The sequence below is a fragment of the Pipra filicauda genome, unplaced genomic scaffold (genome assembly GCF_003945595.2).
Source record: "Pipra filicauda isolate LSUMZ 115617 unplaced genomic scaffold, ASM394559v2 scaffold130_size2058158_pilon, whole genome shotgun sequence".
Classification (NCBI taxonomy): Eukaryota; Metazoa; Chordata; class Aves; order Passeriformes; family Pipridae; genus Pipra; species Pipra filicauda.
In genome coordinates this window covers 787,268-802,835 of record NW_024103774.1, presented here as the reverse complement: position 1 = coordinate 802,835, position 15,568 = coordinate 787,268, and the positions used below count along the sequence as shown (strand labels likewise).

At 38.9% G+C, this 15,568-nt stretch overlaps 1 protein-coding gene across 2 annotated transcripts in view; it reads right to left on the bottom strand.

The window, feature by feature from the left end:
- Window positions 1-15,568, bottom strand: part of COBL (cordon-bleu WH2 repeat protein) — a 155,924-nt gene that overhangs the window by 21,250 nt on the left and 119,106 nt on the right. For both annotated transcript variants that reach the window (XM_027743588.2, XM_039378185.1), the window contains one exon: window positions 4,153-4,465. In XM_027743588.2, coding sequence (XP_027599389.2) covers window positions 4,153-4,465 — 313 coding nt within the window. The remainder of the gene's footprint in view (window positions 1-4,152; window positions 4,466-15,568) is intronic.

Here is a 15,568-nt window from a genome sequence, read left to right as displayed (position 1 = left end):
TTATCATAAAAAAGCAGTCAGTGGCAAAAGGGGGTATCACGGACAGAGAGACCAAGTTGGTTTAACAGGTAGAGCTAAGGGTAGAGTGTTTTGACACTTGTTTTGATATTCTAATTGCTAATTGATATGTGTATTTAGATCACTATTGCTTGAAGAAGAATCCTAAAACCAAACCGAATCAAACAAAAAATAGTGCACTTGCAAGTTGCTCCCATGTACTGGAAAACAAAACCATAGAGCAGCTTGGAAACCCTAGAATCCATGTACCTTCTTTTAGAAATTTCTTTTTCCCTGCTCTGGGAACTGAATGAGAACCGAGCTCTGCTGTGGCTATCATTTCTGTTTGTCCAAAGCCCGTGGTACATGTCATTTCTGATTCGGACATACTATTACCCTGCTAGGTGCTGACAAACCTATCGCATGTCAAAGACTGTATCCTTAAATGCTCACAAGTTTCCTTGACTTCAGCAGACGAAGAACCTGACGTGATATTCTGATGCTATCAGGCATATCAGTCACACAGAGATCACTCAGGACACCCAGTAAACAATTCTAGAAACTTGAAGAAAAATGAATTTAAAACTAAACACAATTAACTAAAGTAAGAAACATGGCAAAATATTCTTGATCTCCTGAAGCACAGGCTAAGCCTCTGGACCAAATGTAGGTAAGAACTGTGGACTTGATTCTGCTCTTCACTGCAGTTCTTCACATTTGCTTGTGTAAAATACTACCTGGATCTTTTTATAGCCCTTTACACTCTAAATATAATTTGCTTCCACTTTAACGGTACTTCTCACAACCCACAGAGTACAAAATGATTTTAGTACACAGCATTATAAATTCTTAGGAATTTGTTATTTCACTGGGTGAAAAGCCCAAGTTTTAGTCAGTTTTACAATTTAAAATTACAAGCTAAATGTTTCCATTACTCTTATTAACCTTTTTTCCCCAAGCCTTGGCCAAATTAGTCACTAAATAAAATTTCTGGCTTCAGTAGTTCTTAGCTTCAAGGAGGACTCAGATTCACTGCTGTTAACCACCGCTACTTTACAGTAGCAACATGTTCTTCCAATTTTCTTTGTTGTTATTTTCCTTTTAGAATTCAGTTAGATCTTGGTACATGGATCACTAGTGTACCAAGAAGAAGATGGAAAGGAATGAATAAGCTCTGTGCAAAATTTTCCATTAAGTTTTGTAGCTTATGAAATATATTTAAAGCTCTGTATAGCTTGGTATCAATTATTCACATTTTGACTTGTCTGTGGACTTAAGAGGCTGGTTTGGTCCTGAAAGTAGCCTGTTCGTCAAAGAACTTTGTAGAATTTCAGTTTCCAACACATTTTATTAGCGGGGTGGCAGCTGTTCTGACAGTGGAAGTGGAAACTGATGTTCTCCAGATTTGGATGTACTCAAAATTGTACTCAGAATTGATTTATATCCAATTAAAAAAAGAATTTCATGCAGATAGGTTAAAAAAATTATTTTTTCCTTCCTTCTATGCTTAGGAAGTGGCTTTTGAAAACTTAGTAACTTGACCTCAAAAGGATTTAGAGAAGCACAATTTTCAAAGCTGTTTTGTTTACAAAGACAGGTTAGGAGTGGAATTAGATTTACATTCAAATATTACTGGCACATTTTAAAAGTTATTACTATCAGCATCACTGTTATGTCAGTCTAAGAGGCTGATGACATAAGATTAAAATACATCACAAATGTTAAGTTTTTGCCATACGCTAAAGCTGATCTGAAGAAATTTTGCCTTCCCAGAGCCTAAAAAATAAATAGTATTTATGAAAAACAACTGCATTCTCCAAACAACAACGACTGTGTCCTATTTTAGTCCTAAATCATTCCTTTAAAATTATGGATATATTAGATAAATGCACAATATTTAGCACAATAAAATCACGGAAAAAAATAAGTTGGAAGCCTAGTCCAACCTCCTGCTCCAAGCAGGGCTAATTTCAAAACCAGGCCAGGCTGCCCAAAGCTTTGCCTGCATGAGTTCTGAGAATCTCCAGAGACGAAGATTCCTCGACTTCTCTGGGCAATCTCTTCCACTGCTTAACAGTTCCCAGTTTAAGGAATTTCCTCCTTATATTCAATTTTTATTTCTTTTAGGGCAGCTGGTGACAGTTGCTTTCTGTCCTTTCACAGTGTATTCCTGAGAATATCCTATGAGAAGCCTCGTAGTCTTCCTTTGGTTTAGGAAAAGACTGCAATCAGATCCCTCCTAACCCACACTGCTTTCCCAAAGTGAACTACCTAGTTGATTCCCTTGCCCCAAATACCCCACGTGCTCCAGGGCCCCAGCCCTCTCAGTGGCTCTCCTCTGGACCCTCTCCAGGTTGGCAATCTCTCTCTTGGACTGAGGGCCCAAGGCTGGACATGAAACTACAGCACTGGTCTCACAACAGCTGAGGGGGGGAAGTTACCACCTCCCTGACTTCAACAGGCAGTGCAGCATACTATCCTTCCAGCTTCCTCTCCTTTGGCTCAGCAAGACCCCTAAGCAACAGTCCTGCTGGACAGCTAATGAAACGTCCTGCTGTCTCTTCTATGTGCACTCTTTCCAACTAGTAAAAATTTTGTGTGTTTGTGTGGCAAAGAAAAATCTAAATATATAGAATATATATCTTCGTCTGAAGGAAGAGAATACTGACTTTCAGGAGGGAGTGTGTCACAATGACCTATGGTCAATCTTTAATTGGTTAAAAACCCAGAAAAAGTTCCCCCCAAATTGTAGATTATTAATACTGTTATTACAGGGCTTTGCTTTGATGTCTTTGCTCAACAAAATGCTAACTTCTTCCTCCCCCACTGAATGTGCACGTGTGTTTTTCTAGCCAGTCTAGATCCTGCATTTTGAGGAAAGGTGGAATAGCCTATTTATCTCACAAGGATCAATCTAAGTGTACTGAAATCAATGGGTTGCTTTTCTGGATCTTAATTGCAGTTACAATACTAGCCTATCTAATCCTTCCAATAGAAACTGCTTCGCAGCCTGAGACACTGCAAAAGGACAAATTACAAGAAAAACGTGTTTTTGAGCAAGTACCTAAGTGAGGCTTGACCTTGTCCCCATTGATACTAACGGATAAAGAAAAACCTTACGATCATTCCAATAGGTTAAATACTGACTTTGGCCTAATTCATCCCTAAGTTATCCCCCACTGCATGATCGAAGATGAAGTTCTCACTCAGAAATGTGTGGAAGGAAATAACTAGGTCATGATACATACCCTTATGAAGGGGCTACAGATTAGCAGCTAAATGGAGAGAGACCAGAAAGCACAGACTTTGTGTCAACTGAGAATTCAGAGGAATTTCTGGCCCCTGTTCCATGACTCTGCAGCATCACACAGAGCGGATCCCTGTCAGTATTACCAGGCCACCCTCCTTGCTGGAGGCACAGCTTCCTATTTAGCCAGTTTGTATTTGCAAAGTCCTATAAATTTTGGGTTCCCTTTGCAGCCCTGCCACCAACTATGTGAGTTTTGGCAAACTAACAGTGTCAGAGTCATTTGTGCTTGAAGGCAGTTCCTAGTTAAATTCCAGGTTCTTGTATTTTCTTGGAAAAACTGCAGAAAAATGTTTGTTTATGTGAAAATAAAAAGCAAAAAAAAGGAAATATGCTGAAAAAAACCATCCCAAGGTATAACGCCAGTGCAGGTTAGCAGTACGTGAATATATATATACAGATGCATGCACACACTCCCAAACCAATCTCCAAAGTTCACTGCATACAATCATTTTCCACCTGGCTTGAATTTTCCATTATATGACCTCCATGTCATTTTTCTGGATCAACACATAGTAACATTTTAAACACTTCAGATGCTATCAGAAGTACAAAATAAACCAAACTGTAACAAAATTATTTCAGACTCCTTGAAGAAATCAACTCTGGAGGGCAGCGGGTCTTTTGCAAGAAATGAACTACAAGTTCAAACAAAAAAGTGACCTTTGCCTGTTGCTACAAGTATGTCACTGGAGGGGATTTGGCAGTGAGCGTTCCCCTGGGAGGAGTCACTTGGCAATGGTACTGGTTTATGAAAGAGCAAAAGAAAGTTTGGTTTTCTTAAATGATTCCCTACCAGGATGACATGCAAGATATTTTCACAGAGCTGGTGGCAAGTAAATATTTACCTCTGTGGAGCACTGTCAGATCCCACGCTATGGCAGGAGGTGTTCTTCACAGGACATGTCTCTGTGCCACACATCGCATCTGCCTCAGCTGAGTCCATGTAACCATTGACCAGCTTGATGTCTCTCAGCTTCATACTGTCATTTTGTGAATCCAAAGACACAATGTCAGATGGGGAGCTCACAACACCCGAGTCCTCTGTGGTGTCCTCAGATGCAAAACAGCTGCTTTCTGATGCCGTTTCTTCCACCTCTGATAGCTCCAGAACTGTGTCATCCACTACATAAACATTATCATGTGCAGACAGCAGGCTCTCTAAATGAAATACAGCAAGGAAAGTTAGCTCAAAGTCATCAGTACATAAATCAGAGAGCTATTCTTTTGTAATTGGAAAAAAACCACATGAAATACATTAGAAATAGTAGGAGGGAGCTCGGTATTTGTATATAAGATAAAGATGATTTGAAAAGTGACAAAAATTACGTCCTTCGCTTTTAGAAAGGCAGTTTGCTCTGCCAGTTCTGTGGAATTTGGGTTTTATAACTTTCATAGCATATCAGTTTCCCTAATTCTATGAAGAAACAACTTTCCAGGAACAGTTTCTTGGGGAATTGACCCAAGTTTAAATGATGTGGTTCAAGAAATCACTCTTGTTATTCCTTCTGTCAACATAATCTCATTGTTCCTCTTCCATTCTGCCAAACAGGTAATGACATTTCTAATAAGAAGTCTATATACAGGTAAAAACAGGCAGTGTTTCCCAGTCAGGATACTGAATTGGTAAACTAGATCTACTTCTGGCCCACTGGGTGTCATTTATTTTACCAACCTTCAATATTTATTTTGCTTTAAGTGGGAGAATAACAGTTGTCTATTTTTCAAAGCATATAAAATCTACTAATGAATGTAGAGAAAAGCAGACAGTGCCATGCCTAAAGCAGAAACTTTTCCAGTGTTTAGTCACTTATAAAGGAGATCAAGGGATATGCCCTTTGCATGTTCAATTCTATTAAAAATTGCAAATTTTGAGAGAAGATTAGACACAGTACAATTTCTCATACTCTGTTTTAGTTCGGTCCCTGTGAGCTACCCCCTTTTCTGTTTGTTTGCTTGCTTGCTTTTTGGAAAAAATACAATTTTTTAATTTTCCTTAAGAAAAGTACTCTAGACTCCATCATGCAATTATAGTATTAAAGGAGAACTCCCAACAAGGTCAATAATTTCAATGACTGAAATTATTGAGTGATGAAAGACAGGATCGAGCCCAAACATACGTCTCCTGATCAAAAGGAATCAATAAAGACTAATCTAAATGTTTAATTTGGAATTATAAGTGTGGAATTATAAGCCATTCACTTCTACAACCTCAGTAAGCAAAAGAAAGATTAAAAGTGAGTTTATGGTCTGATCTTCCAGACACTTGTGGTGGATGTTAATTACATGAGAAGTCCCAAGTCTATAAGCATGACTAAGATTAAACATACACTTCACTGTATTTTATGGTCAGAATCTACAACTTTTTGACGCTTACATGAAGCTACAGCTCAATAAAAATTATCAACAGAGAGAAATACTTCTGAATTATTTTGAATACACAAAAGTATTTTCTTTAAGTCAGAGAACTGAAAACAATTTTGTTAAAGAATGTCACAGAAATAATTTTATAAGGGTGTAGCTTAGCAGTGAAACTTGGAGTGGAACTAGAATAAAAATCAAGCCAACATTCTCCTTGACTGAGGTTACAAGATGCCATTAAGTACTGAAATTGATTTCTGACAGCAGAAGCAATAAAATTCATAAGGTTGCAAATCATGATTAAAGTTTTAAGTGCTGTCAGGCATCGGTATTAATGATGGAAGATGATCCAAAGACTCTATTGCAACTTTGGAGGAAATGTTATTTGATTTCTTTGACCTTATTTTCTGTAACATTAGTTCTAGATTCTAGATTTAATCCAAGAGATCGTTCCATTTTAAAATGGCAATTACAGGAACTAAGTATATGTCGCTGAATGGATTTGAGGCTCAGGACAGAACTACAGGTAGGAAAACACTAACATGAAGCATAAATATGAATAATTTGACATTGAACATCAAATAATAAAACCCAAAAAACCCAGACAGTGAGGAAACAAGTAATAGTATATGGCCTTCTTGGCTTTTAAACAAACAAAAAAACCCCAATAACAACCCACCACCAAAACATTAGTAAAAGCAACAATATGTTAAAACCAGGACAAAGTAGGATAGCAAAGAAATCAATTTAAAGAGTGGAAGTTGAAGAGTGGAAGCACACGGGAAGATTTTGAAGCAATGCACAATGCAGTATACTTTGATGCAAAGAGACCTCTATATAATACGGGTCAGATCTGCTGTCACCTGGATGCAATGAATGACCTCTGCCCTACAGCTGGCACAGCAATTTATAACAAAGTACCTACTCCCAGATCCTGACACCAGGGTGGCAGCCTTTTCCTCCCTAGCTGTCTCTCCCATTTCCTCATCCTCTTCTTGCCTGCCTGCAACTATTTCCTGCATCTTTCAGCTCAGGGATTTAGATCCTTTTGGTCACATGGCCCTACTTGGTATTACTGTAGTAATAACACTCAAGGCTCTCCCTGCTCGGTGGCAGGATCTCCACCCCCAGCTCCTTGTTCCCACATATTGACAAATAAAATGAAAAATAATTCTCTTATTACCAGGGTCCACGTGCAAGTTAATCCCTGTTATGCCTAGATCTTGGCAGCTGAATCATCCAGTTTACAATAAGAACATTCTCATTCAACGGCAGTTTTATCCTGAAGCATAGAACTACAAACAGATATCTTTCTACTGAAGTAAAACCAAAATGTCCCCCTTTCTTCAAGCCTATCAGTTTGTCTGACAGCACTTCCATTTTATCTTCACCGAGAAGATTCATGAATTTTTAACACAGTTAACGCATGGCACTGAACAGAGTTGTTGGCTACTTGTCTGAACATGAAAGCACACATATAAAGCATGACTATGATGGTTCTGTGTCATGTTAACAACCTTGTTTCAGCTAAGAGCAGCACTAAAACACCCCTGTTTTAAATTTGAGCCATTCTTTGATGGATTAAGTAAGAACTATTTTTCCTTCTACATGCTTGATTAAGTCTTCACTGGGGCAAACTTAAGATGGATGGGCATTACTGGGTAATGATACATGACATGAAAAAAGCCTACCTCAACTTTTCTGAGTAGTCTTGACTTTAGGAGTAAGTATATACCTTATAAAACTTTCTAATTCTACATGGAGAACAGGGTAATATCCAGTAGTAGATGTGATTCTGCCTTGTAATTTTTGCATATTTTTTTCTCCGAGGGGATGCACCTGCAGAAAACCACCACACACTAAACGCAGTGTGATCACAATGATGGCAGCTACTGAGGTTACTTGCTGGTCGAATAAAGAAAAATCTCAACATTTGCTTCTCTTTTCTCTTTCATAACACTACGACACTTTCAGGTTCTGATCTTCACAACCTCATGCAGACATATCCAGCTTCAGAAAGAGTATGCAGCAACTGCTTCAGGACTGAACACACAAGTAATAACTGCCACAGATAACGTATTATTGAAACACTTCTATACCTCAGAAGACTGAGTTTTCAAATATATAAGTAACATGTGACCTCATTCAGTGACATCAGGTGGGGCGTGATATTGAAAGGGGTGTAGAAGTTGGCCCACTGTCTCCAAGTCATTCTAAAATCCCCGTGGGACATCTCACCCACAAGCGAAACTGGAGAGAGTCCGTCAATGCCCTGCATTGCTGCTTACCTATGTCCTGCTTCACGTTGCAGACACTGCTAAGCCCAAATGAGTGCTGTAGAAGGGATCTTCCCAGATTCGCAGCAGCAATGCTGTCGCTGCACAATTAGGTCAACCACACGTTACAAAGGCTTTCTTGCAGAGGGGGATGTCTGTTTGCAAGAATGTTGCCCGTGATCATCAAGAGGGAAAGAGAAGAGCTCATGAGTAAAGAATGTGAGCTTCTTGTTTAACACAAAAGAAATCTCGTTGCTTTAATCTCAGTAGTCTGTAAGTAATTAGGAAAACACTGAACTCTGAGTTTAGAGGAGTCATATCTGCACTCGTGCAGTTTGATATCGCATATATGTACACATTACTCATACAGAATGCCAATGATGGGGAGACAGATAAACCTCACCTTGTTTAAATGCAAATCAGCACTTTCAGAAATGAAGATTTAATTCAATAGTTAAAAAACTACCATGGGTAAAATGCTCACTTTGATTACTACTGTTAAAATAACCATCACGGAATTTGAATGAGACTAGAATCAGACCTAAGTGTTCAAAAGATGCATATCCCACCTGGACTCACAAAATCAGCCAGCAAAGCCCAAGCCATCACTCCTTCTGAGACCAATGGGCACAGGGCGTAAGTCGTAACTGTTCAGAAAGTGCTGTGACCTTCTGGTTTTACAGCACTGCTGGTGGTTTATTGTCACATTCAATAATGACAGAAACAGTACATGCAACAGCATTTCTGAAAATGTAACAGTTGATTCACCCCTACATGATGAGTAACCTGAACTTCACAAGGGTTTTAAGAGACATAGAGTTCCTCTAGCTCATCTGACTCTTGCTAAGAGGTTGGTAATTGTTTTACAATTTCTTTCATCATTTGTTCCACTGCCAAAAAACTTTCTTTTCATGGACTAAAAATTGCTTTACCATAGTTCAAATAGTCTATTATAATGAAGTTGTAAAAAAATATTACAAACTTCTTGATGTTAAAGAATATTAATTCTTATAATGATCCCCAAATTAGAACATAATTCTTTCAATGACAGTACTTAAAACTTCTAGCAAGAGAAAGGAACACTGCTCTAATTATTTGTATGGGCAGTAAAAAGTTAGACTATCACCAAAGACCAGTATTAAAAAATTGTGCACTTTTTTTGTACACTTGGAAGAAGGCTGATGGAAGAAATGGGAAAAGAAAACATTTGTGGTGCCAATTATTTACAGAGATAATGAAAACAACATAGATTAGCTTAAGAGTTTTCCTACAGGTACAATGTGTGTTCTTGTTACATTTTACTCCTTTTGCTCATCAATCCAAAACTTTTACACAGAAATAAGTGTTAAAGACTATTCAGTGTGCAGTTAAAGCACGAGAAAGAATGGGTGGTCTCCCTATCATAATTAAAACTATTATAATTCAACATGCTTCTTAGCATATTTGAGCCTACATGCATACATTATTTTTTAAAAAAATTAAAAGAAACAAAGAGAAAATAAATGCCCACTGTTATAGACTAACAATAGTATGAGAGGAGTGGGGGAATAGCTCGAGAACCGAGGCACTCCTTCTCTCCCAGCTTCTGTAAGTGCCTTGCAGAAACTGAAGCTGGGGCCAGGAAAGGGTAAGGAGAGATACTATGCTTTGCAGCTCCAGCCCTCCTCCGAAGTGAGGATGTAGAGCAGCTTAATGTTGGCTCAGCTCATTTAGGTCACAGAATCACAGAATAATTTCATTTGGAAAGAACCTCTGGAGGTCACCTAGTTCAATGTCCTCCTCAAAGCAAGGATAACTTCCAGCTTCAACAAAGTAGCTCAGGACCTTGAGCAGCTGAGCTTTGAAAATCTCCAAGCATGAAGACCCCTGGAAAAAATCATGAATCATTCTCTGGGCAATGTCTAATGCTTCTCCCACTTAAAAACATTTCTTCAATGTCAAACTAAAAAATTTCTAGCTGCAACTTGTCACTGTTGCAGTCTTATCCTTTTGCCGTGAATCTCAGAGAAGAGTCTGGCTCACTCTTCCTTTTCAACGCAAGACAGCATTCAAATTCTCCTTGCTCTTCCCTTCTGCAGGCTGAACGTTGCCTAAGCACCTTCATGTATGTCTTTGATGCCTTCTGCCAGACTCTGGTGCCTCTGGTTTGTCAGTACCTTGTTTTAGAGAACTCAAAACTGGACTTACTTTTGGACAATGGACTCATATGTGGCTTCATGGCAGCCAAATAAAGGGGAGTAATCATTTTCTCTGATCTGCTGGCTGTGCTCTTGCTAGTGCAACCCAGTCTGTGGTTAGTGCTTCATCACTGTAAGGGCACGTTGCTGACTCACACAGTCCTGCATGTGACTCCCAGTTCTCACACAATGAGACATTTTCAGTCTCCTTCCTAGTCTCATGCCCCATGCTTATTTTTTCCAATAGATTCTTTAATTGCAGTTATTCTCACTGCACAAACCCTGCAAACAGAAGTAAATCCATTCCTTTACACGCTAGCCAACAAAAAAAATTAAAAGACTCACAAAGGATGTCTCACCAGACATACCATCAGAAAGTTACAAATGGAGTGTTATTAGATACACACTGTGAATCTTCAGCATTTCCATAGTTAATCCCAACCTAATGACAGTTAACTTAGCTACCTAGATCTACCCTCCTATGGTTGAAAAATAAATGCAATGGGGATTCATTTAACCAGCCTTATGAATTTGGGTAGTTAAGCACTTCCCTTGAGGTTAAACTTGTCTGTTGTTAGTTGATATCACAACAGAAAAGTATTGTAACTTTTACAAAAGCTTTTTTGGCAATGGTGTTTCCTACACCAAAGGCAATATAAGATAGGATCAAGCCAGGGAATGAGAACTGAAGAGTATTCCAGTCCCTCTATTGTTTTTTCCATATAAAAGTAACTGTGAATGTCTGTGCACTAATGTTTGATTTTCCTTTCAAATGTATACTGAAAATGATTGTGAAGTCTCTCTCTCAAAACAACACTACCTAAAATGTCCACTGGCTCTTGAAAGACTGGGAGGAAACTATCACTGCAAGTAAATGCCTGCTACACTCTCCCATTTCAGACCTTTATTTTTACCACCTGCCAAACAAGAAAGGAAAAATTTCTGAACTAACACAGCACAGATTTTCAGACCAAGAAGAATTAACATATTGAACTTTATTATTCCTATTTCTTTCCCACAATCCTTTCTTCGGTGATTGAAAAAGCCTCTCTGACCTCTGCAAAGCCCATTTGACCCAGGATGCTGTTGCTATTGCTAAACTGCTTTTCATCCTCTCCTTTCTGGCACTCTCATGAACCTACTAGTTCCTTGCTTTTATAAAAGACTTGTTTGGACTCTCTGACAAGTCTACATCATAGTCAGTAACTAGCCTTCTTTATTCAGAGGGATCAGATGTCATAAAAGTGACAAGAAGAGCAAAATGCTCTTTGACAGAAAAAGGATCATTTGTCAAAGTAGATCTTCCCTTGATTAACATAAGCACGTTACCATTTGGCTTAGGAAAGGACAGATTTTAGAAAATGAATCAGTAGTGTGAATTGTTCACTTCCTTTTATTCACAATGAAGTATGACGGGGAGACTTTCACAACAGTTCCTGGTGTTCACTATCTGAGTTTAACAGAAAACTAGAATGATTCAGAAGGTGCTTTCGGGGCTCTAGATGGTCCTTTATTTAGGGTGAGGAGGGTGTTCATAATCCATGCAGTTCAAAAAACTATGAACAAGCAGGTTAAAGGAGGAGGATAATATGAAAATATATTTAAGAAAATATTATAGATAACTTCAGAGTTGCATTTCATAAATCACCATGTGTAACACTGGTAACTTGCCATGATAAATAACGGGGCTCTTTGGGGACCATAGAGGGAAAGGAAAATCTACATCTAAAACCAGAGATTGCGCAATGTAATGAGCCTGGTGAAGAAATAAACCACTCTCCACATTTTTCTGGGAATTATTAGTCTTAAGTGATAGATTTGGGCAATTCGCATCCTTTACAGAGGTGTTCGGTTTCCATTCATGCACACTGCAGAATCTAAACAAATGGACTGTGAAGGTGATTTTCACGAGCTACCTTAGAGAACACACTCTATAAAACTGCATGAAAAGCATATCCAGTGTAATGATTAAACCCAGAAATGATTAGTGTACCTATGCAATAAAACAATGTTTTATTAGGTGATTTTTAAGACCACAGAAGCTTTTATTTTTAAACTTCACCATCTTTTTCCTCCAGTGCACTCTGTATCAATTCTCATCCTTACTTTGTCTGTTAACAATTCCATAAAATCTCTACTACAGTTTTGTATTTATAGCATAATCCAGAGGAGAAAAACATAAAACACTTTTGCATTGTAATTATATTTTCCTTGCCCAGCAACTAGCTGCCAGCAAACTCAGTAAAGAGACACAAAAACCCAACCCTAATCCAAACACACATACACACATGTACACACACAGCTGTGGGATTTAAGAGTTCTTTTTCATAGTACAGACACACCATTCCACTCACAGTTTTGTATTTATTTCTAATTAAAAGTGATTTAAAAGTTAGGGAGGGTGGAAGAGAATCAGGTCAATCAATAATAATCTATCGATTACTGAAACCATTAGGTATTAAACAGCTAAAAATAAAAAACATTGAGCAGTTGCTTTCTATTTATGGGGACAAAGTATACCTGCCTTAGGCACAGAAGCACTTCTACTGAGAATTGCTGCACAAACGAGAAAAAATCTTCCTATCAATGCAGACTTAACTAGGCAGTCATGGCAACAAATAATGGTTTTGCTCCATATCAAAAGGTAAGAGGGAACTCCAGGCTGGAGTGATGGTTAACAAAATGGGATTTTATCACTCTTGCAAATTTTTTTCCAATCCACCCTCAGAGTACCTCAATCCATTCAGATATGTGATGTCACCCTTCAGTTCCCCCATCAGTGCATCCATCATTTCCCCTTACATCTCTTTCTACTTTTCAATAGGATAGTACTTATAACACAATCTGAAGTCAGACAGAGCCCTGAGAAAATTTTTTCATGCACAAACCACCTCTCTAACTTACAATTAGAATGGCACAAAACAACTTCATTTAATTGGCCAAAACATACTTCAGCCAAACCACCAATAATGTAAAGGCCTACACAGAAGATTCTTAGCAGCTAACCCCAAATTTAGATATGAAAACATTTTCATACACCTCCATACTATAAAGACACAAAGCTCTATTCTGACCATTTTTTATGTACATTACCTGACTCCTCTTGGACCTCCTGATCAATGGAATATCTGCTTCTCTCTCCCAGAGGCTTTTCAATAAACTTGGGCTGGTGGTTTACTTTGGCAATTATATTTCCAGAAATATTTTAACCTAGAAGAGCATGTTTCTGTTCCGAGTTTAGTTATTACACATTTTACTGCACATTCACACTCGATTACTCTGCTATTGCATTTCTCATAGCTGTAAGACATCCAATGATGTCAATAAACTATATACCTGGTGAAAAACCACTTGGAGTATCTGAGCACTTCTTGTTGATAAGACAGTTTGGTTACTGAAACTGCCCAGTAAAGAAAAAATTATTCTTGCACAGAACAAAACTGATGACTGGAGTATCTCCCGCAGATCTTGTGCAGTATCATCCAAAAGGGCACTGTACCATTTTCAAAGGATATTTCCTAGGCACTTTGAAGACCAGACTCCTGAGCTGGGATGTGGGCAAACCAAGAACAGTGAGGTCAGGAGAGCGCATGCCAATCGCACTCACCACCTGGAACACTGCCAGGCCCCACGGGTCTGTGCTAGCAGGAAATAGTTGCAGACATGCTGTAGAAGCCCATAAAGGCAACTGGTTGTATGGAAAGATAGCAAGAGACAGATTTCTTTAGTGACACAGACAACCAAGCAACCACAGCACGAAGCAAGAATCAAATGCAGGGTGTCATGAGTCCAGAGGAGGGCCATGAAGATGACTAGAGTACTGGAGCACCTCTTCTGTGAAGACAGGCTGAAAAAGCTGGGTTTGTTCAGCCTGGAAAAAAGAAGGCTCTGGGGAGACCTCATAGCACCTTCCAGTTACTTAAAAGGAGGCCTTACAACAGAGTTGGAGAGGGACTTTTTACAAGGGCATGTAGTGACAGGACAAGGGAATATGGCTTTAAACTGGAAGAGGGGAGGTTTAGACTAGACATTAGGAAGAAATTCTTTATTGTGACAGGTTGCTCTCAGAAGTTGTGGATGCCCTAGCCCTGAAAACATTCAAAGCCAGGGGCTTTGAGTAACCTAGTCTAATGGAATGTATCCCTGCCCATGGCAAGGTGGTTAGACTGTAGATGATCTTTAGGGTCCCTTCCAATCCAAACCATTTTATGATTCTTTGATTCTATGAACTCCACCTCACACTTTAGTCGTGAAGTTATTTTTTTCAGAAGTGCACACTGAAGCTATCCCTGGGAGCCTAGTAAGAAGGGAAATATTGGACAGGTAGAGAAAAAAATGCTCACAGAAGAGCACTGCTGCCATGCCACCTCCTCTTTGATGGCAGATGGACTACATCAGATTATTTCAGACATAAGCAGAGATAGGAAAGCTTAAGTCAGAGCTGAATTTGGCCTGCTCTTCCACAGTCCTCTTGTGAAGTCAATTATCTCATCAATCATGCTTTGCCCTGGGGCTCTCTTTCCCTATTAACTTCAAGAAATGCAAACATGCAAGAGTGGTAACTGGATGTTAAGCTTTGTACTGATTTGCAGATAGTAAAATGTTAATGGCACTGCCATCTCTGGTGCTCTGGTGAACAATAGCCTGATGCAAGAAATGGGTCATCATCTGAACACCCACTTGGAATAAATTCTCCCCTATCATATTATGTACTGTTAGTATCAGATCCTGCTTCCACTGCAGCAGTTAGTTAGTTTTGCCACTGACTTCAGCATGAGCAGGATCAGACCATTCACTGATTAAAATGCAAAGCTGCAGATATCTCCTGCATGGGATGAATCCCCACAGGGAAAATTTGTCTGCATTTTTATTCATGTGAAGCATTTTAAGGCTTTCATTTACACAGTTCATTCAATAATAATGTGCATGCTGTATAATGGGGTACCTGATTAAGCATGCTTAAGTGCTTTGCTGGAGCAGGGCCATTTCTAGAATTTGAAGGTTCACTATGATCATACCCTCAAAACAGACAAGCTAGTTTGGGGAATTTTTCACCTGAGTTAATGGGCTTAAATAGGATCAGCATAAAAGGTCATTTTTCCTATGGGAAATTTGGAAAGGTCTTTGAGTTTCTTTCTTTTTAGCCTCAGTTCCTACAGAAATTAGGCTGAGAAGGTCATCCTGTTGTAGGTTTTAAGTTTGTCTATGAAACCCTCCAGTAACTTTTAAACTGGCTACCAGCTTCTCCTGAAATAGTCAGGAAGGATAACAGTCTAAAGTTCAGTTCCAAAAGTTTAATAAGGAGGTAGAAGACAGAGCAAGGAGACTTTCTTCATATATGTGCTGACATAAAACTCATTCTCTATTATGTACCAGGGATACCTGGGGGAAGGATGCTATGAACAATAGGAAAGCTTCAACCCAGAGCATAGTGGGGTTTAGATACCAGG